Consider the following 20,660-nt stretch of genomic DNA (forward strand, 5'->3'; position numbering starts at 1 on the left):
CCCATCTGCTTCTTTTTTTATCTCTTGATACTGTACAGAGATGGTTTGTAGAGCATACCAGATCTTTTTGTTTTCAGTTTCTGTTTCACTTTTGCTGCTGTTTTTGTTGTTGTTTTTTTCTGTGATAGATTACCGCTCTGTTTTTTCCCATGTGTAGTTTGCGTGTAAACCTGGACATGGGGAAATCGGCATATGGCTGGATGATCATGAAAGATGAAAACATCCCCGGCACTGTCGTGAGAACCAGCACCATCCCAGAAGAGCTGGGACGACTAGTCTATCTGCTGACAGACAAGACTGGTAGGCGTGCAAACATTCAGAAGAAACATCTCATTTACACTAGATTTTTGGTATTTAAATTAAAGCAGTTATCATTCTTTATATAAGGGCAATCACTTTGTGAGTAGAGGCTTTGCACATTCAACTTGATTAGCAGAATGATCATGGAATAATGGTTAGCATCATCACGCCATGAAAGATCTATCTTTGAAAACACAGGGTGACCGCATCATAGATTTATAGGTTCTGTGGAATTCACTTACTTAGAACAGTCGGAGCACAGTAATGCTCAGAAAAGCTACGACCTCGTAAAAAGTGGAACCTAATGTTCTACCGAAGTCGTATATTAAAAACAGAAGCGCATGATACAAACAAAATAATGTAATAAACCCAATGAAATGCACAATAAATCCCCAAATCATCAGAGTCAGCTGCTCATCATTGCAAAATACAAAGACCTACATTATTTCATATTGAAATTAGGATACTTAATTACAGTTTTAAGGGACTCTTAACCCCAAAATCGAAAAAGTATTTTCCCCCTGGCCTGTAGTGCTATTTATCCTTCTATTTTTTTATGTGAGTTGCAGAGTTTTGGAGATATCAGTCATAGAGATGTCTGCGTTCTCTCAAATATAATGGGACTAAATGGCACAAGTCCTGTGTTGCTCCAAGCACCAAAAAATATTTTTTGGAAAGAGACACAGGTTTGGAATTTTTCAAATGTATTTTTTTGGTGCTTGGAGCAACACGGGACTTGGGAAGGGAGAAACCTCTCTTTATCTTAAACGCACACCGCAACAGTATGGAGCGATAAATAGCACCGCAGGCCAAAGAAAAAAATATTTTTTTTTGCTTTTGGAGTGAACTGGCCCTTTAATGTTGATCTTAAAGTCTAATCCGATGTAAGACTGTCAACAATTTGACCTCAAGAAAAGAGCAGAGGACAATCTTTTCGACAACTCTTTTGAATTTCCAGCTGTTATTTAGGCCTCTTTCACTTTCTGCCCATTCATAATCATTGTGTGATGCTCTGCTAACAAATAGCTGCTCTTTACTAATGCAGGACAGTGTGTCACAGTGATAAACTCCTGCGGTGGTCCTAACATGCTTCTTTGTCTTACCCTGCTGATCTAGGTAGGAATAGATTAGCCGTGGAGCCTATTTATCCAGGTTGATAGTTAAAGCACATGGAAAGAAGAACAAACAATCAATCCAATAGAATTGGTTAACCCCGTGGCCCTAATGTTTTTGGAAGTTAGATGCCCTCTAATCAGCTTTATGCTCTATCAGCACTCATTCTGGCAACCAGCATCCATTAAACAAGGCCATTGCCCTCGTTTTCAAAGTTGTTTTTTTCCTTTTAGTGTCCGAACATTCACTCAGTGTTTTTGTATGCAATGTTGTGTCTTGTCTGTTGGTTGGAGAGGACATGCAGTCCATATTGGTAATGAGATTAGGTCAATGAGAAGGCAGTCACACCACCCTGCAGGTCCCATGATGCATTGTAGGCAGTCCACCGAGGACAAGTGTGCCCTGTGTGTGTGTTTGTAAATGTCTGTATGTTTTCAGACATGTTGAATATGTTTTATTTTTCCTTTGAAGTGGTGGCAACATGATTAAGAGACCTCTGATGTATGTTCACCCCTGACAGCTGGCCTTTAAAAAAATTGGAATACTTCTCACTTCACTTGTTTTCAGAGCTTTGTGTTTAAAGGACAGAAGATGCTGAGTTATTGTTTTCGTCAGTCAGAATGATATATTGGCCATCGTTAGCTTATTGTAGATATACTGTGATATGTCTGATGATAACTAAGAAGAAGTTGCAATACAGAAATGACAAACTAGGTTTGAGTTTATTTGGAAAATGTGTCACTATTACATAGTTTGTTTGCCCACTTGAGAGCATCAATAAGTTAATTTTCCAACTGTAAAATGTCCCAGACATACGTTGGTGTATTAGGGCCATTGTGGTTTAAAAATAAAAAATACAAAATAGAGGGAGGGAGGTAATATTCAGAAAAAAAAGTCTGAATTTCCAGGAAGTTTTAAATTAACAATAAAAACACTTGGTATTTCTCTGAGACTAAGTGGTAATTTTACAACTGAAATTCACGAATTTATGAGAAAAAAACTTGTATATTCTCTGAGATCACAAAATCATAAATGTGCAAGAGAATATTCAATTTTTTTTCTCGTAAATCTGTTTTTCCTCATAAATTTACCACTTAACTCTTGTAAATTCTAAGCTTTTTCTCAGAGTATTACACCCTTCTCCCACCTCCGTAAGACTCCTTCCAAAATGGTTTGTTCATTATGTTTATGTTAGGATTAGGGTTTTGGAATGATGTAAGTATTGGCCTCAAAAGTCCAGCATCCATCAGCCTGTATTTTTGATGCATCTTAAAAAATTTTGTTCTGACAATAAGACAAATACAAGCAATCATCATGTGGACAACAGTAATGGAGGATTAATGCGTCAGTAGTGACATTTCTTTATGATTTGTCTAAACTGGTCCTCTGAACTGCAGGAACTCTGACACAGAATGAAATGGTCTTCAAGCGGCTCCATCTGGGAACAGTCTCCTACGGCACCGACACCATGGATGAGATACAGAGCCATATAATCCAGTCATATGCACAGGTAAGATTTGTTACCGTCCAATAAGGCTGCCTCCAATTATTTTCATTATTAATAAATCTGCCTATTATTTCCAGGATTAATTGTTCATAAAATGTCAAAAAGTACTGAAACAGTCTGTCACAGTTTGGCAATTTGTTTTGTTCTGACCAATGGTACAAAACACAAAATATTATCAGTTTACATGGAAAGCAGAGAAAAGCAGTAAATCTGAGAAGCTAGAACCAGAGAATTATTGCCAGTCTTTTCCTTAAAGAACTGGTTTATTAAGTACAGTTTGCTAAAACTATTGCAATCTAATACAACAGTCCTGCAATAAATCCTCCTTTTTAAAACTGTTTTAGATGCATCATACTTAGAGGTGTTTCTAATATACTGTTCAGCCCATTTTTTTGACCAATGAGGGTTGACAAAATAACAGAATCACCGGTCTGCTGGGTTACAGTGACAGCCGGGGGGTTAGTTAAGAGTCTGATTATATACACAATCTCTATCCTGAAAATGATAGCATTTCAGTGCAAACTTGAGAGTGGCTTAACTTTCTCTTTTTTATGCTCTTTAGCAATGCAAAGCCATTAATTTTCATTAAAAGTAGAATCAGTAGAATTTGTCTGTTCATAAATGCACCAGAAAGGCAGTTTATTCTTGTGTCTTATTCCCAGGATGTCAAATAAAGACGTGTTGGGTTGGTAAAGCGTCCTGAGAACAGCAAAATAATGAGAAAAATAACAAAATACATGCAGAGGGCACACGGCGACCACCACTTGCTTCTAGCCAGTCATAAGTGATGTTTGATGTTGCATATTTAACCTTTAAATGGTATCAAATCTAGATGTTCCAGTATGTAACACTGGACAGAACCAACCAAAGCAAAGCAAACCCTGTTGCTTACAGTATTAGAATGCGTTTCTAATAGGGGAGTGGATACGCTGAAACACAAATATGTACCATATTGCACTCCATGTTCTTCCTGCTTATTCCCGCTTCTCCCCGTAGATCAGTTTAATCAATTTTTATATTTACCTAAGGATAAGTTTTCCAGGAAAGAAGCCCATATTGTTCATTCATCATGGAGTGTCCCTGAGCGACTCCTCATACTGTAAGCAAGTGTGTTCCTCACTGGGTGGCTCAGATCTGGCTGCGGTCTTGACAGAATGATATTGTTTGTTCTCAGCCAGCTCCAAACAGCTGGTCGACACTGAAACCATCTGCCCCACACCCTTATGTGTAATCTCGGCTAATGAAAAATGACTGAGTCTTTTTAGAGCTGCGCAGCCGAAGCAGGGCAGAGCAGCAATGCCTCTGTCCAGCTGATTTTTACTGTGTTGCTGCCTCTATACTGTCACAGTGACACGATTACAAGATTATTTAATGGAATTATCATTCCATGCAGATAAAGGCGGAAAGAAACGGTTGGCATTTTAATCATTTTCCCGACATCGATTTACTTCTGTAAAATCTGAAAAAAATTAGAGAAATTCTCATCGTAATGTCCCAGATTGGTAGTTTTTGTTTAACTAACAGTCTAAAATATAAAGATGTTTCATTTGTGATCATGTATGACAAAAAAAAAAGCAGCAACTCATCACATTTGAGTTTCTGGAATGAGCAAATATTTGGCAGTTTTACTTTTACAATGATAAATGATAAAGTATTTGACAGAAAATTAATCTGCAACTGTTATGAAAATCAGTCATAGAATCAACTGATTTTTTCAGGTCTAATACAGATGACGACATCTTCAATCATCTATCCCCTTTCTAGGACATTAAAGTAAAACAACTGCAATTTTTGTGGTAATGACAACGATCAATCAATGAAATCGATTGGTCGTCAACTATTAAATTAATCTCTGGACAAAACAAGACATTCAAGGACGTTATTTTTAATTTGGTCCATAAAATGTCAGAAAATGGAGAAAAATGTTACTCACCATTTCCCAAACAACTAATCAATTAAATGAGAAAATAATAGACGGATGTATTGACAATTAAAACAATCATTAGTTGCAGCTCTAAATAGTACATCTTCATATATACATGTTTTTTTATGTATTTAGTAATCATACATAATATTGAATATTTGTTAAAAGTATTTAAAAGATTGAGCTAACAAGTTCTGTTTCATAATAAAACATTATTACCTCCTCATGACATAACTTCCCTTCTGGTGTGTGAACACTTTTACACAGATCTGTTGTCTAATAACTGATTCAGGAACATCTTCCTCATGTAGCTCAGACACAAACTTGTCTGACAACATAACTAATGATCTCTCCATCGATCGTTCAGTCACTCTCGATGAAGGTTGTCATCTTGCGTCCTTACTGTACTCCCCACAGCGCTCCCCCCCTCTTCCCTGCCTGGCAGGACTGAAGGTTAATAATAAGCCAAAATCAAACGCTTCAGTAGAGCGCGTCGCCCCTGTCAAACGCAGCTGGCACAGTGGGCTGTCTGCCTGCTCGCTAGTCACCACCCTGTTAAACTGATGGTCGGTGTCAAAACAGCGGAACACATAAAAGACCCTCAGACCAGATATGACACGATAAAGATGGTGATACACCGCTTCCCCTCCCCGTGTCATTTAGCTTGAAAAGGGGTGTCAGAGTAAAATGGCTGCGAGTGTGGGATTAGATCTCGGTGTCAAAGTCTGCAGCGATCCTTTAGTGAGGAAATAACTGCAACCTTGTAACATTAAAAATAAGATAATGCGATATATTTCATATGCAGCTTTTCCTCTCATCTATATTTTAGTTGGTAACCATAGAACATTTTCACAGCAATCATATTGACATGAAATAGTAACATAAACAGAGGTGTTACCAATGATGCTAATTAAGGTTCATTGCATTCAGTGTAGCAGACTTTCCAGTGAGCCAGACAGTTATAGAACCAACTACACAATCTGTGGAGCCAAAACGCACAACAGCTGACTCTGTTTGACCTGAACTGAAGAGAACTTTACTTAGTATCATTGGTAACGCCTGTGTTGACCCTGCTATCTAATGTCAAAACAGCTGCTGTGAGAAAGATCTGTATTTAATCATGAGGAGGACCGCACAATATGGTAAAAAGTAATATTTATTTTAATAAATAATGAATATTATTTTTTTGCTGAAATTGTGATATGCAATACTATTATTAGAAATTTCTCTAGATACCTTTTGTTGGAATAGACCAAGAAAACAAGCCATTAGTCAACAATAAAATGTAGTTTGGTGCCTGCAGATTTGAACACACAACCCTCTTACAACCCTCATTGCACTAGAGTTGTCGAAATTTTAAACTTCAGTATAATACTAGTATATAAAACAACACTCTATACCTCTTTCAACAACATGGCATAAAGAAATAGGATAAAAAACTTTAATCTCTCTTTTTTTTAACAAGCTGCATACAAAAAAGCCACTGATCACTGTCTGGTTTTGCTACGACGCACACCAAATTTCAGGGAGGACAATAAAGACTGAAATCTTGAATAAGCTCTTAAATCACCTCCAGTACTTTTGCTGCTGTCAAATTTTAATATTGTACTGTTTTAAATGAGAATCTATATTGTATTCACAGTAATTAATCATAAAAAGACCATAATATTCATCAGAAATTAAGAAAACATGCTAAGTTGAAACACTACAGCCATGGAGTCCTTTGAAATTTCTATTCCAGGCCATAACTTGTATTTTAGTTTGCCCATTTCATGTTAATTGAAGTTTTCAGGATCACGGGCTTAGCTTTATGTCAACAGACAATTAGCAGTTATAAACAGCTGATTAACTTGCTGTGTAGAACTTGTTGTCACTTGTTATTGTCAAATTACAGCGTTGTGCTCGTCTTGTAGTCCTGCCACTGCCTGATCTTCCTCGAGTCAGAGGAGGAGGGGGTGGGGAGAAACAACTTGCTTAAACCAAACATCAATACTTGTGATAAACTTGCATTGCAAACTTTGTCTAGCTGAGCAAATACATTCATAACATTATTTAATGGGACGTCAGGTGACCTCCCAGCCCTCCAATGGTAGCACCAGCGGCTCCACTCCGTCACGGAAGACCCAGACGTCGGGCCCGAAAGTCCGTAAGAGTGTCAGCAGTCGCATCCATGAGGCTGTGAAGGCCATCGCCCTGTGCCACAACGTCACGCCCGTCTACGAGTCGCACGCCAGCGTAAATGGAGAGACGGAGTCTGCTGAAGCCGACCAGGACTTCAGTGACGACAACCGCACCTACCAGGCCTCCAGCCCTGACGAGGTAAGCACGAGATACAGCGAACATGATATCTGATATATTTCAAAATGTTTCAAATCAGGTTTGTGTGATTTGTGGATGTTTTAGCTTTTGTCTTTATAGATAGCTTTAATTACATTTTTCCAACCAAAGGTTCAACGTCATAATATTAATTTTACTTGTCATTTAAAGTGTCTCATATCTGGATTAAGGCCACATACAATTTTATACAGGTTTTCCCTTCTGTTAAACACGAGACATTAAACCCTGTGAGCCCCTCTCTACAGTTTCCTCTCTGTCTTAATGTTTTATTAGTGATCCTAAATAACCCTTGTTTGTCATGATAGTCATTTCATGATCAGAAAGTCAGAGGTCATGAACTCCTGGCAGAGGTTAAGCTGTTTAACCGTCTGCATTTGCTCCCTGAGAATTTACTGCTCCAGCTGAAGGAAGAATGCGGCACAAAAACGATCCCCAGAGGCATCCCTACAACCTCTTTCCTCCTCGCCATTTCTCCATGTAACCCAAGAGTTTTAGCTTTTATGACTGAGGGTGCTTTTAAGCCAAATATACACTATTTCTTATCGTACGACAGAATTTATCGATAGCAAAATTCAAGAAGAACTCTGATGATAATTGATATTTGACCTAGAAAAGTTACCATCAGTATTTGTTCACAGAGATTTATTCAATGTATATTGAAAGGCAGTTAATCCTCCCACACAGCCAGTTCAACACTGTTGGCATGTTTATCACCCATGACATGTGAGGCTTCGTAAAGCCTTTGCGAGACTTGCATACTCTGCGTCGAACCCGCAGCCAAGTCTAGCAATCAAAATGAAGATAAAAAGGTGTTGAAAGATAAATTCTCAGTTTTCCATTTTGCCTGTCTGTCCTCCCCCTCCCCCAAGTTGATGTATATATTTATTTATATCCCTGCTCACTCGGCTCTATCTCCCCTCTCTCCATTGTCTCACACTGCTTGGATTGATCAATATTTAATTTTCTCTCAGAGACGATGAGAGGTGGAGGTCTGTGATTGTTGGTCGAGCTCTCCCTTCCCCTTCTACTACATTCTTTGTTCTTTCTCTGTCCTTTTATTTCCCTCCCTCCCTCCCTCTCCTCGTCTCCTCACTCTCATTGACTGCAGCATCAGATCTTGGCCACCGCACCTCTGTTAGTGATAGTTTGTTTGGCCCTGGCTCTCTGCTCAGCCTCTCTAATGTAATGAGGCATCATTAAGGAGATGAAGTGGGCCGGCCGCCGAGGTCAGAACAGGGGTCATCTGACCTGCTGGTCAGCCGTGCTGTGAACAGAGTCCTCCTCTAACCTTTGACCCCTGTAATATCAGACAAGAGCATTTGACCATAGCCTTTAATGACTGCCATGTCTAGTAAAGTAGGTGCTTTATCATCTTCAATTGGACGTAACAGGCAGTCTCAGTGAGTATACGAGGCATTTGTACCATAAGGGAAGAGGACAGTATCTTAAATATGCAAATAAAGTATAATTTCTTGAGGCCAGGCAGTTACTTTTATAAGTGGTTGGCAGGCGAGCAGCCAGGCCGCAGCAAATGATTTACAAAATAGTGCCACGTTTTAATCATTTATATTTGAAGAGCTTAGGGTTCTGTGCAATTAGACCCCATATTTCAATAAGAAAAGCTGATCAAAAATATGTAAAAGTAAGCTATGCAGTATTTTCCCAAAATGGATGCTTGGTGTCATACAAAAATAATCCCTCTCAGTCTTTGCCCATGACTCAACAGAAGTGCGTGGCGGTGCCTGCATCCGCTAAGACCCTTGCCTCTGCCTGTTCCTTCTTATTTTGCTGTGTTCGGGATGCTTTACTAACACAAAACGTCAGTATTTGATGTCCCAGGAATAAAACTCAACTATCTACCATATTTCTGGTGTGTTTACAAAAGCAACAGACAAATCCTGCTTACTCTTCCTTAAAGATAAAATCACATACATTTAAATACACGCACACACACATGCAGACATTAAATTTATTTCAGAAGTGGCTGGACTCTAACATAGACTCTAACATAGAGAATCACAACAGAAGGAATAACGTCAGTGGTCGACCGATACAGGTTTTTCATTGGCCGATGCCCGTACTTCTGGGGCTTTTCCATTGTCACTTTTGGCCACACCGAGTCAAACAGTGCTATTCTGATTCTGCGGCCAGCCTTTGAAACGCCCCCCTCTCTCCCCCTCAAACAAGCGTTATGTTCCAAGCTTGTAAGAGAACCTATGGTGGCCACAAAGCTCTCTGAAAATCTATCTGATATATAGCAACAAGATAAAGTCTTTAAAGAACTCAATGTTTTATTTATTCATCTATAAAAGCATTCAATTACAGGAAATTGAGGATTCCATCCTTATTAAACAGAATTAATACAGAACAGAGGAAACAAATACTCATAAAATAAAACCAGACATTTAAAATGCATAGGTATATTCCACAGTGACACTATATAATGGTTTTGATCATGTAGGACTATTGAATGGTGTTAAAATGTTTTACCAAGATAGAAAAAAGAAAAAAAAATCTGCAAACATATTCCATGGAGTCAGTCTAAAAAAAACTAAATACTTTTGTAAATATATAATAATAAGTACATTTCTTTCTTTTTTTTAACTGATGAAAGTACTCTATACTGTACACAGTTTGTTTCAAAATTCAAACGTCTTGTTACTCACAGAAATAAGTGTGTACATCTTGCTGTTTTATAATTAAGTGCATCAGTTTGAGCAAGAAGATGCAAGGATGATGAACAGTAAAGCTTTTTGTATTTAAGAACACAGCATGAGTAGTTAGGCTGCACAGAGTGAATGATACACATTCAGATAAGCTCAGCCCTGAACTTAAATCAAAGTATAAATAGCGTATAGAGATGTGTATTATTTATCCTTCAGAATCCTTTGGAGAACGTCACCTTAAACTGACCCAAAATGAATTCAGTTCTCGAGTGTGCATTTTAAATGACATTACAGGAGAAGATTTTAACTGTTAAGGGTCCATTTTCATCATGACGTGATTTAGCTGCTGTTAATTTTAAAGGCAGTGCTGCCATTGTGATTTACAGGATCACCAGAACATTGTGAACACAGCTGACATGATTGATCGGGTTGTTTAAACCAGTATTCTTTTCTATCACTGTTGTAACACGTGATTCACATGCAGTTTGTAGCAGAGTTGACAAAGCTCTAAATAGTGTCTGTAGAGCTGATAAAGTAGATTGAAGAGCTGGTTTAGGAACCTCAGCACATGGTGTGTGTGTGTGTGTGTGTGTGTGTGTGTGTGTGTGTGTGTGTGTGTGTGTGTGTGTGTGTGTGTGTGTGTGTGTGTGTGTAACTACATATACACACACACACCAGGATAATGACACACAGATGTGTGTTAAGTAAATATAGGCAGCCCTTTTTACGGAGCTCAAAGGGGGAGCAGGAGAAATGATGGGGTATTAACAGGAAGTTCCAATTTGTAGGTCAGAGCATAATAACAACCTTTGAGTGAGCAAATTGAAAATGAACCCATTGAGAATTGAGTCGTGTGCAGCTGAACGCTCACTCGGGGGCCGCAGTTCCTGCTGAGGAGAAAAAGAGGAAAGAGAAACAGAAAAACACTTATCTGGAGCTGAATGAGAAGAGCTCCGCAGCTCTGGAGATACCGTAACTCTCTCATGCCTCGTCTTTGAACTGGAAGTGAAGTTTAATCCCATCAACTCATGGTCTACGTTTGTCTTGAGTTTTTTTTAATTTCCCTGTTAACCTGTTTTATATTTGGTAAAGAAACTGCTGTGATATTTGTCAAATATTAATCTCTCCAAAGACATCAGACTCCTTTGGCAAAAACAGTTATTTTATCTTGCAGAACACAGGAGTTGCTGGTCTGTCACTGCCTTTATCGGTTAGTTTGTTTTTGCTACTGTGTGACTGAAGCAAATCTGAATTAACTTCTTTATCCCTGAAGTCACATGATAACACAAACAAACTAACGAATCAAGGCAGCGGTAGACCAGCAGCTCCCGCGTTCGCTGAGGTAAAATTACTGATTTCACCAGTGAAGTCTGGTTGAGCGAGACTGAGCAACATTTGGCTTTTTTTTAAACTATGGTTTCCATGAGAAAAGGCTGTCAGACAGAAATAATCTTACTATATTGTGTGCTCAAACTGATACTGATTTCTTTTTAGATGAGACCACATTATATTTCTTAGCTTCCTATTTTTATTGTGAAGGGGTCAAAATGTTAAAGTATCTATTCCTCGGTGAGCAGTTAATTTTCATATGATATCCTCAGGTGGAGCTGGTGCGGTGGACACAAAGCGTCGGCCTGACCCTGGTGAACAGAGACCTGACCTCCCTGCAGCTGAAGACTCCTTCTGGACAGATCCTCTCCTTCTACATCCTGCAGATCTTCCCCTTCACCTCCGAGAGCAAAAGGATGGGCATCATCGTCAGGGTGTGGAACTTGTATATAAAAATATGATGTGTGGATGTTTCTTCCTTTGTGCTGTTTTGTATGATGAGTCATATGTTTCAGTGTTTTTTTGTTTTGTTTTTTTTTGTCAGTCTCCATTTACATTAAATTTAGATTCCCAATTTAGCACAGACCTGGCTGCTGAAGTTTACATGCTGCGTAGCGATTGTTGCAGAGATCTTTTTCTGCAGCTGTTCTCAGGAAATGTGCTAATTCTCGTTTGTAATTTGATTTAGGAGGAGTCAACAGGAGACATCACTTTCTACATGAAGGGTGCTGATGTTGCCATGGCGAGCATCGTCCAGTATAATGATTGGTTGGAAGAAGAGGTAAAGGCTCTAGCAGTGTCTGTTCTGACTTGCACTTGTTCACACGCTTAGCCTTGATGTCACATCCTATAAATTGCCTAAATTAGCTTTAGTTTTGCTGTTTTGCTTTGTTATACATGTGGCGTTATTTGTTAAAAAATAACTTCTTTTTTAAGTACTGTCTTACAAGTTATTTGTGATGAGAACAGGTGGAGACCTTTTTGTCACTCAAATTAATTGTCTTGCTTTTTAAACTAGAGCACATCAGTTTTAGCGATTTGGCTTTTTAAGAGAAAAATTAAATACACCAACCAACAGGCACAGTGAGACAGCACAAAGTAGTTAATACATATCCAGATATTCTGTTACTTTTGTGCCCTGAACTTAAATTTATTGACATGAGTGGATCGTACTCGCGAGCGAAGGCAGTTTTGCAGCCATTTTACCGACAGTTTGTTGCAAGGGTGTAGAATTAGGTAGTGACTTGTCCCTGCGCCTACAGAACTGTCCCTAGAAATACTTTTAATTAAAAATTAATTAAAATTTATCTACTGTCCCCGTGTCAGACCGCAGAGCCCTGCTATTATTGTTTGCCAACAATCTGATCATAAATAAGCTGTAAAAGTCCTCCAAACTTTATGAAACTGGAAAAGTCCCTCCCTTAAATTAAGGCTGAGAGTTTTGAGAGGCATGAACTCTTTAGACTGACTTAAATGAAATGAATCTCCTAGTGTAGAAAAGGAGGATTTTCAGGACTTTTAGTAGATTTCGTAGGAATATCTGGGGGATTATCTAAAGACAGACTGCACAATAAAGGAGAACTGTCCAATATATACATGTTCTAGTAAACAGTAACTGTATGTGTCCACTGTATTCATCCACTTATTACACAACTTTGACACACCTGGGTTTATTTTATTACATCTCATTGGAGGTAATATATAGTCTGTTATGTTAAATTATAGTCCTTTTGCACTATTAGTAGTAAAACAGTCAGACAGGTTAAGCTGCATATTCATCTTCAATTTCAACACCAAAGTCATTCTTCATGTCTCATGTTTAAGTGTTAAAAATGAGCCAGTGTGGATGAGAAGATTAGCTGTTAAGCTCTTATGAAATGGGTAATTATAAGCAACAGATAAACATATGCATTGTCACGCACGATGATAATTTTGTAGTCCAGTAGCCACTCTTAATCAGGACATTCATGCGGAGATCAGCGAGCCGTGTCTACACCAGTCTGGTGGTCGAAGGTCTTGTGTGCATATGTTCATAATTATATTGGCATTATTGAGTCATTTAGCACTGGGGGCAGCGTTTGATTTAATTAGTGACCTACATAAAGTTGAAGTAATTACAGTATGTCATATTCTCGAACAATGGTGCTAATGATGTCCTGTTGGCTGTAATATCCCGCTGTCAAATCAGCCGGCGCTGCAGTTACTCTGCTTGTCAATAACCAATCAACAGGACAGATTCGCCCCATTGGTGTGTCATATCAAAAATAAACCGCTATGCATCCCTTTGTTTTACTGTGTCCTCTAGATTACACCAGAGGCGATGTTATTCACTATTGATTTCTTTGGTGTTGGTAACAATATGCTGCTATTGACAGTAGCACATGGTGTACTTATACAGCAGCTGCTGTAATAGAACAGATGATCTGTCCTGCATTTGATTTATATTCATCTTGGGGAGAAGACATAATTAAACACACACAAGCTTTGATTTTAACAGACACAGATCTTCAAATTCAGCCAAGAAATAGAGCTTTAGAGAAATACTTAAAATGGAAAATCTGTCTGCAAAAAAAAGTATCTCTGTTTACAAACATCTTTCCCTCCTTTCTGTCAGTGCGGGAACATGGCCAGAGAAGGTCTGAGGACGCTGGTGGTGGCCAAGAAGTCTCTGTCTGAGGAGCAGTATCAGGACTTTGAGGTGTGGATGGACACTACGGTTCATGATGTTTTATCCTGCTCTTTATGCAGCCCAGGCCTTTAATAAATCTCATATTTTCTTGAAATGGAACTAGAGGTTAGTGTTATACAAGATCAGCATAACTGGGAATAAGAAACTGTTTCATTTAGTTGTTGTAATATCTTCTTTGATGCTTGATTTTAGTCTGTATAAACAGTCCCAGCTGGAACAGGATTAATGTCTTGTTTCTCCCTTTGGATAATGGCAACAGTAATGACATCTCTATTCAGCATTTTCGTCTTTTAATTTGTGCTGTCATTAGCTCTATTTGCCTGAGACTACAATCACCTGGGGACTTCCTTCATTCAGAAATGTTCCTTACTGCATGCTGCCATGCATGTCACCCATCTCTTCATCTTTTGAGATTTCATTCTCATAGATTTGAACTTGATTTGAGATTTGCACTGGATTAAGATCACCTCTGCGATCATTACAAATTACTGGGTAATACTAGTTCCATGCGAATATGGCATTTTACAAGTTTATTTCTGAGTTGCCTGGTCTGTTGCAACCCTTTTAAACCCACCATTTCCTTCTCATTGTATCTCCCCTTTCCGTCTTCCTTTATGTGCAGAACCGCTACAACCAGGCGAAGCTGAGTATCCATGACCGAGCCCTGAAGGTTGCAGCAGTGGTGGAGAGCTTAGAGAGGGAGATGGAGCTTCTGTGTCTGACCGGAGTGGAGGACCAACTACAAGCTGATGTCAGGCCCACCCTGGAGCTGCTCAGGAACGCTGGAATCAAGGTTAGCAAGGAAATAAAACACTTCTGCAAGGTTACTGCTGCTGACAGAAACAAGTATAAACCCCACATTCTTAAACAGCGAGTCAGGAAATCCACAAAAAGAAGAAACATTATAATCTTCTATTGGACGTTAATTGTATTCATGTGTCCATAAAACCAGACAGTATTAAAGAACCTTGAATTTTTGGATTTTATGCCTTGAATTGATATGCCAGCTGAAGATATGACGGGAAAGGGGGACAGAGAGTCGGGGAATAATATGCAGTAAGGGGCCATAGGCGAGAGTTGAACCCATGGCCGCTGCAGACAACTCACAGCCTCAGTACATGGGGCAAACGCTTCATTAACTGAGCTACAAGGCCACCGAACATTGAAACTTGAAACTTAAGTTCAACTTCTTGTCCTTTTTAAAGCCACATATTCAGTCCTCTTAATTGTTTAACTTATTTCCTGCTCAGATCTGGATGCTGACAGGAGACAAGCTTGAGACGGCAACATGCATCGCCAAAAGCTCCCATTTGGTCTCCAGGAACCAAGACATCCACGTTTTTAGACCGGTATGCTGTTTTTAACTTGCTCTCTATCCCGCTGCTTTGATGTAATGATAATGCGCCTAATTAATGTGAGATGATGACAAAAAGCCTTGGTATCCTCCTGGCTAATTGTATTGTGTGGCTCTTGAGCAGGTCTCAAACAGAGGAGAGGCCCATCTGGAGCTCAACGCCTTCAGAAGGAAACATGACTGTGCTCTGGTCATCTCTGGAGACTCCTTAGAGGTACTACAACACAGCGCAGCACACAGTCACATTTCCTTGCGCAGCAGATGATGCTGAGGATGCAGCCAAACAGGCAATGAGAGAATAAAAAGTACTTCTCAGCCAAAACTAATGCGTTGGAGTTCAACCAGGGGCCTTTAGGATTTGAAGAGGAAAACTAATCACCGAAACATATTGGTCATTTTTTTATGAGACAGAACAATTGGAACTTGTTTGTAAAGCTGGCTGTACACAGTAAAACTTTGACGCAGCTAGTTGCAGGATTTATTGCACTGAAATTAGCTGGTTAGATTGTTAACTTTTCATCTGTTGTATTGTTTTCTCCCTAGAGCGGGGCGAGTGGACCAAAAAGTTGCAAAAGGACTCCTGCACACTATGTAACTTGCAATATGAATTTTATTTGTGGCATGTTAGTACAGACCTTCATCATGTGTCAAGAAGGAGCCGTGTTAAATAGGGAGTGGCTGTTAGTCTGTGGCCTGATGAACATCTTGCATTGAAACAATGCAAATAAATGTTATATTGCAAGTTAAACATTGTGCAGGAGTCCTTTTGCAACTTATTGGGAAACTAGTTTCACGAAGTTGAGAGTTTGACTGAGTTTCACACAAGTTTTAAGTGTGTTGCAGAGGGCTTTACGCCATGCAGGTTTCACCTGAATCTTGATCAACTGAAGCACCTTGTAAAACCAGATTAACAGATAAGCAGGAGGTTTACATTAATTGGAAGTGAAACAGATTAGTGTTTTCACTAAAGCTACAACAATTTGTTGATTAATTGATTGATTGAAAGAAAATTAGTTCCCAACTATTTTTATTGTTTTTATTTCAAAAGAGGTCAAATAATTTGATTGCAACAATAAACATGGCATCAAAGTGTAGCTGCCCTGCTGTGACCATATTTTTATAATTTAAAGTTTTGCTTAAAAAAAATGACCAAAAGGTTTAATCTTTTCTTTGTCAGTTGGAACAGTAAATGAAGAGTCTTTAGGTTTTGGGCTGTTGCTTGGCCAAGAGAAGCAATTGAAGACATTGATTTTGTTGGCAATTTACAGGTTAATAATTGTGAAAACAAAGCAATCTACAATGAAATAATCATTATTTGCAGCCATAATTTTCACTTGTATTGTCTGCTGTAAGTACATCTGCGATCTTTCATGTCCAGTAAACTGTGTTTTGTTGTGTTGCAGGTGTGTTTGCGGTATTACGAGCATGAGTTCGTAGAGCTGGCGTGTCAGTGTCCGGCGGTGGTCTGCTGTCGCTGCTCCCCGACTCAGAAGGCCCAGATCGTCACACTCCTCCAGCAGCACACAGCCAACAGAACCTGCGCCATAGGCGAGTGTTGACAACATGTGGCGGCAGTGTTACGAGCCTGGACGATTGTTGGCTTCTGTCCACGGGCAGCCTGGGAAATTCTGTTGGGGGGGGGGGGGGTGTCTGTGTAGATTCAGCTCAGTCCCTTAGGGAGGAAAATGTTAGACAAAGTGTAAAACAACCCACAGGACAGATTAATTAAATTAGGAGTTCCCAAACTTTTTCATGGTTTGGCCCCCCATCATAGATGCACATCAGACCACAGAAGCCTAATGAGAAGCCTTGAGTGATTTTTAAGTCTTCATAGTCAATCAATGATCAAAATAGGATCACTATAAAAAACAATCAATTAAAACGGCCAATTTCTTTTCTTTTAGTTCAAAAAATGTGGTAAAAGTTACAGTATTCTTTTCCTTCTTTTGCTGGAGACCCAGGACTGAAAAACACTGAATAACTGGTCCAGTGGATTGAGAAGTACTATAAAACTAACTATATATTGAACTGTCATGTCCCAGTTGTGACTATTTAGCTTCAATGATGAAAATGCATTAAAGCTCAGAATCAAAGTATATTACTGTAACACACCAGACCAAATATTACTTCTTATCTCCACAAGATGGCGGTCAAAGCCCAGTTAGAGAAGCACACAGCAAAGTGTGCCACTTTTTCTCAAGCATAGTTGGTGCAGTCATCAGGGACATTGGCTTATTTATACCATTTTTTGAAGATATGCCAGAGTTGAGGCTCATTTTCATCTGTATTCCCCAGGCAGGCAATAACTGACAAGCACAGATACTGATCATAAAAGCGTTGGAAATTTGCCTGGGTCTGGACCTTTGAATCCGCTCACTCCACTGAGTTGCTTTTTTCCTCTGAGAATGGAAATTAAGTGTAACAATTTGACAATTCAGTCTGATATCAGGCTAATTGAAAATATAATCAATGATAAAAGCAGTGATGAAAAAAACGCAGGTACAAACAGAGCGTGCATTGCATAGACGAGAGAGACGGCTCTTATGATACAGAATCCATGACAACAATCAACAAATAGCATGACAGCACCATGTCAATATTATACACAGAGACTTAAATCGTCAGGAGCAGCTCTTACACTGAGCGTAGTAATGACAAACAGGACAACAAACAACATGAAATCCTCTGTTCTTTTGTTCCCAAGTTTGATTCCTAATAAACCTCTTAAAGCTCTAAATGTTGTTGAGAAGAAATGATGGTTAACATTCATACATTGTAAAATAATGTGTAGCTTTTCTGAAAATGTGTCTTTTTTAACTTTTTGTGCAGGTGATGGAGGAAACGATGTCAGTATGATCCAGGCTGCAGACTGTGGTATCGGAATTGAAGGAAAGGTAAAGTAACCGTACATAAAACGCACACACCCTGTCACTTACTTAAGTCAAAGAACCTCTGATGATCTTGATTAAACATCTTAAGGACTCAATTCAGTAAGTAGTAAAACCATTAGTACTTAAAAGTGTACAAAATTAAAATACAAAAAATATTAATGCCTTGGAAAATTGTATACAGAATTTTGTACAACATACATACATACATACATATGATGCCGCTGTGAGCTACATGGTATCTGAGTAATTTTAATTTCACTAAAGAAAATGTATAAATAAGAGTCTATACTGTAGGTGTAGGAGGGTATAAATATAACAGATATCATAGGGAAACAGGGTAAATGGATAGAGATAGTAGAGGAAATCTACATAATGGAAAAACTCACATGTCATTTGAGATTATTAAGCAGTTGGATGAAAAGCGCAACATTATTCAGGAGCTTAAAAAGCTGTGAAGATTTCAGGAAAGACAACCGGTTTATATGATGATCTACTTAGAGGATGTTTGGACTTCTAAAAATGCAACTCCCAAACAAAGCTTTTTCATTTTTTGTATTTTTTAAAGGTTGCTTTGTTTGTTTACAAGTTCATCAGTTGGTTTTATATATTCATAAATCTTGAAGTCATCAAAAGCCTGACTTCTGTCAGTGGTGATATCTGTCCCTGAAGACCACATGTCTTACTGAAGTATAAAGAACTTTTGGAGAACTGGAACAACAGTTAACAGCATGAAGAGCTGTCTTTGATAACTAACAGCTCCCCTGCTTCTCTTGAAACTGAAGTTTCACGTATTGTATTTGTCTTTGTCAGTTTTGAGGTTTGTGTCGTTTATTAGAAGCAGATGATACTGAAATTGTGGTGCTTTGCAGAGTGGTAGCGTTGCTCATTCTCATACTTGTGTGTGTGATCAGGAAGGGAAACAGGCGTCTCTGGCCGCAGACTTCTCCATCACTCAGTTTAAGCACATCGGCCGCCTGCTCATGGTTCACGGCAGGAACAGCTACAAGCGCTCTGCAGCGTTGGGTCAGTTCGTCATGCACAGAGGCATGATCATCTCCACCATGCAGGTACAGTCAGAATTAAAACACTGACAGAATGCGTTTTTTCACAAAGCTTGTTTTTTATGAATGAAGATAAACTCTGTGTCTCTTGATGATTTAACAAAACTTTCAGGGATTTTTTTTAATTGACTGCATCGCTGTCTTAAAGTCATGTGTGTTGATGTTCTGTTCTTTATGTCTGTTTTCAATTAATGTTCTTGTTTTTAATTTGGGCTGTGTGGTGAAGCCAGAGACAGTTTTCCACATTGTGGACAATAAAGTTCCCAACTAACTAACGTTATGACTTTTGTTTTCTGTCCTCAGGCCGTCTTCTCCTCCATATTTTACTTTGCCTCTGTGCCCTTATATCAGGGTTTCCTCATGGTTGGGTATGTACCATCTCCAAAAGTCTTTTGAACCTTCTTGATTATGGAGCATTTTGACGAAAAATGTAGGAATTGCTGTTTAGTTTTGTCCACCACCTCACAAATGCAGCCAGTGTGTCCAGTACTGCTAACGTAGAGGCTATGCTGACAGTCTCTGAATCGCCTGTTGGCATCATAGTTATCCATTACTTAAATACTACAGTTTTTGGATAGCTGAGATGTGAAAAAGTTAACATTTGGCCAATGTACACCACCTTCACAGGTTTACAAGACCCCGAAATTACTGCCGCAGTGGTCAAAACATTAATTGCAAAATCACAGATTATTTTAAAGCTCGATTTTAAACAAAATATTCTGCCTTCACAAAATATTCTGCCTTCTCTCCGAAACTTGGAATATAAAATCTGATACAAAAAAGTTACTCAGGTTTTTCATCACACCCCCCAAAAGAAATCAACATAAATGGAAGACATTTTACTAAAGTGTGGGTCCCTTAGTAAACAACACAGCAAAACAAAAATTGAACATCAGTTTTAATTTTGTTTAGTTCAAACAACAATCAAAGTCTGATGTAAATTTCTGGACTCTCCAAGGAGGAACAAATAGCTCTGCGATGCACAGTGATACGACCTGTATGTTCATGGAAAATCCAAAAACCAAAAGCGTAATCAGACACAGAACACGTGTTCTTGAGGTTTTTTAAAGTATGGGATACAGGATCACCACATCGTTTAACCTTGTTCAGTGTAGATCCCAGCACTTTACCTGATGACCGAGACAGAATGCTGACCACTTCTTTTAATGTCAGGTGCTCTTCAAGATATTTATACTGATCAGTAGATGACATCACTATTGAACCGTGTAGGCATGAAGTATTGTTGCCCATCCTTCATTTCTCTGTACACCACTTTGTCCTGTGCAGGTATGCAACCATCTACACCATGTTCCCTGTGTTCTCCTTGGTTCTGGACCAAGATGTGAAGCCAGAGATGGCTCTTCTCTACCCAGAACTTTATAAAGACCTCACCAAGGTACCGTGCTCTTTTTTAAAATATGTGTTTTTTGCCGTAACAATTTTTAACAGGTCATACAGTCTTTTGCACTCATGGATGATGTTTCTGTCT

General features: G+C 38.9%; 1 protein-coding gene across 3 annotated transcripts in view; it reads left to right on the forward strand.

Annotated features, from left to right (window-relative positions):
- atp9b (ATPase phospholipid transporting 9B) overlaps positions 1–20,660 on the forward strand; it is a 52,227-nt gene that overhangs the window by 27,543 nt on the left and 4,024 nt on the right. For all 3 annotated transcript variants that reach the window (XM_084738649.1, XM_084738651.1, XM_084738650.1), the window contains 14 exons: positions 158–300; positions 2,811–2,923; positions 6,912–7,163; positions 11,449–11,610; positions 11,865–11,957; positions 13,791–13,874; positions 14,488–14,658; positions 15,116–15,214; positions 15,344–15,433; positions 16,623–16,767; positions 18,049–18,113; positions 19,022–19,177; positions 19,475–19,539; positions 20,459–20,567. In XM_084738649.1, the coding sequence (XP_084594775.1) occupies positions 158–300; positions 2,811–2,923; positions 6,912–7,163; positions 11,449–11,610; positions 11,865–11,957; positions 13,791–13,874; positions 14,488–14,658; positions 15,116–15,214; positions 15,344–15,433; positions 16,623–16,767; positions 18,049–18,113; positions 19,022–19,177; positions 19,475–19,539; positions 20,459–20,567 (1,747 nt within the window). The remainder of the gene's footprint in view (positions 1–157; positions 301–2,810; positions 2,924–6,911; positions 7,164–11,448; positions 11,611–11,864; positions 11,958–13,790; positions 13,875–14,487; positions 14,659–15,115; positions 15,215–15,343; positions 15,434–16,622; positions 16,768–18,048; positions 18,114–19,021; positions 19,178–19,474; positions 19,540–20,458; positions 20,568–20,660) is intronic.

This window comes from Lutjanus erythropterus, chromosome 16 (assembly GCF_056507025.1).
Source record: "Lutjanus erythropterus isolate fLutEry1 chromosome 16, fLutEry1.hap2, whole genome shotgun sequence".
In the NCBI taxonomy this organism is placed as follows: Eukaryota; Metazoa; Chordata; class Actinopteri; order Lutjaniformes; family Lutjanidae; genus Lutjanus; species Lutjanus erythropterus.